We start from the raw sequence: 2,256 nt of genomic DNA, 5'->3' as shown, positions 1-2,256 counted from the left end.
AATTTCAATCCTTATGCTGTGAACACTGAACTATGTAATAAGACCTGGGTTCGTGCTCCACTTCTGCTGTATTTGCTGCTAGGAATATATTATCTTGTGTAGGTCCTATTGCTCCTCTAAGCTTCATGTCACTTGTCAAATCTGTTTCAACAAACCTCTTTCATAGAGTTGTTGTGAGAAAAAATAGATAACACACCCGTCTCCAACAGTTAGTGCCAGAGTCAGTCTTCCCCCCACTTCCTCCCTCCATACAGGGCTGCAGCCCAGGCCAGAAGGGACAAAGCATTATCTGCAGCCAGATGCCTGCTGAGGTCACAGCCAAGGAGATTTCAGTTGTGAAACCAATGAGATGACTAAATCATCACATTTCTTCCACAGGTTCCACCCTGGGAGTGGCACAGGTGTCGCCAATGACAGGGAAAGCAAAGTTAGACTCCTGGGGTTTCAGATGCTCAGAGAGGTTTGTAAAAACAGCCAGTGAAGGGACTTCTCATCTACCAGCTCTCATCTCATTATTGGAGACACACACGGAGGAGCCATGGGAAGTCTGGAGGGTCACCTTCTGCCAGGCACAATTTTCCTCTTCTTCTCACTCTACCATTCAGTGCTGATATCTCTGGCTCTACTACGGGGACAGCAGCTCTACAAGCCACCCCTGCTCCCCAGGGAGAAGCGAAGACTTAAGCTGTGGCAGCAGGTACCATTGGAGGAAGCAATAAAGGTGATCGCCTGTGTCACTGGCATCTTATGTGAGTTTTATTATCCCCCAGGGACAAACCGACTGCAGATGATAGACTGGGAGAACCCGCAGCGGCCGTTTGTGTTCAAGGACAACTGGCAGCATGTCACGATGTTTGGGTTCTTTCTGCTCAGTGCTGTGGTAAATACCGTGAGCCAGAAGTGGCTGGCCCAGCAGAATAGGAAGCTGGAACGAGCTGCCGAGGCCCTGGCTTTCTATGTGGTCGTGCTGTTGATGTACACCCACATTGAGAACAAGAGCGTGTTGGAGATCCGTGTGCATGTGCTATTCATGATCCCCACTTTCCTGGTAGGCCTGGCGTCCAGCATTGAAGTCTGGGTCCCTCACGATCCCATGATCTGGGTGTTTAAGGTGTGGATGGGGCTGGTGCTCAGCACCTGGATGTTCCAGCTGTGCTTGGTGCTGTATGTGCCTCCTTCCGGACAGCACTGGCAAGGAGACAACCCCATGGACCTGGCCTTCCTCACCACCTTCTTCTGCTGGCACCTGGGCTTAGGAGGCCTCATACTGGCTGCTATCTATGGCCTCTGCAGCCTCTGCTGCCATCACTGTTCCTCTTGGAAAGAAGCATCGGATGCCAGATACCATCTGTGTCCTACAGACTCCACTGGTGAAGAGCTGGAGAAGCTCTGTCCAGAGTCCACACTGCAGGACAGAAGTGTCTAGAGACAGAAACTGCCTTGTGCTAGGCCCCTCAGAAGAAGACTTTCAGGTGTGCACAGCACAGGCAGAGCACAGAGGTGTTCTGGAATCTACAGCGCAGCTTTCCACCCCAGGAATTATGGTACTTGTTGCCATATACCAGCTTCAAGGATGACTTTTTAATCTGTTTTCACCAGGTTAGTGACTTATTCATGTGGCTGCAGTCAAACAAAGGCTAGTGCTTTTCTCCAACAGTCTTTGGGTTCCAAGAAGAAGAAAGAAACAAGGAACTGGGGGAGATGAATTGGGGGTCTGAGAAGGTTCTATCAGTGTCAACAGAGCAGAGTGAGTGTGTCTTTGTGTGCCTACAGTTGAAGAGTTTCAATATGTGAAAGAGAATGGTTCCTTTTGTGTATAGTAGTGAGATGATGTCTTCATTTCTTTGTGTTTTAGTCATACGAAATTTAGATGACTTTTTATTATTTTAATCTTAAAGGCTACTCTGTCTACTGAGAAGGAAAGGGATGAGGAGATGGGTGACAAGGAAGGAGAGGGCAAGTACATTAGCCAGGAGCTTACATCAGAAGAGAAAAGAGGCCAGGAAGGAATTCCCAAATATGGTTGTAAGAAATGAGGATAATTTTAAACATAAAGGATTTTAAAACATAATTTCTAAAACATGACTTGTTGCTTGCTGTGGTACCAAACAACTTCATTGTTCTAACTCTGTCAATAAAGTCTCTAATGCACACATCATGTCTGTGTTGCTGACTGAGCAGGGAGGGTTGAGGATCAAAGAAAAGGCTAGATGTCAACTGGAGGAAGAGAGGGAGAATGTCCAAGAAATGGTGGGG

The 2,256-nt window shown here is 47.6% G+C and overlaps 1 protein-coding gene across 1 annotated transcript; it reads left to right on the top strand.

The window, feature by feature from the left end:
- Positions 1–538: 538 nt before the first annotated feature.
- Positions 539–1,426, top strand: LOC105998349 (transmembrane epididymal protein 1A-like). Its single transcript, XM_013033033.1, has one exon. It carries the CDS (start codon positions 539–541, stop codon positions 1,424–1,426), a length of 888 nt encoding a protein of 295 aa, XP_012888487.1.
- The last annotated feature ends 830 nt before the right edge of the window (positions 1,427–2,256 follow it).

This window comes from Dipodomys ordii, unplaced genomic scaffold, assembly GCF_000151885.1.
Source record: "Dipodomys ordii isolate 6190 unplaced genomic scaffold, Dord_2.0 Scaffold162, whole genome shotgun sequence".
NCBI classification, from domain to species: domain Eukaryota; kingdom Metazoa; phylum Chordata; class Mammalia; order Rodentia; family Heteromyidae; genus Dipodomys; species Dipodomys ordii.
Note: the sequence above shows the minus strand (reverse complement) of the source record. Positions and strands in the feature narration are given on the sequence as shown.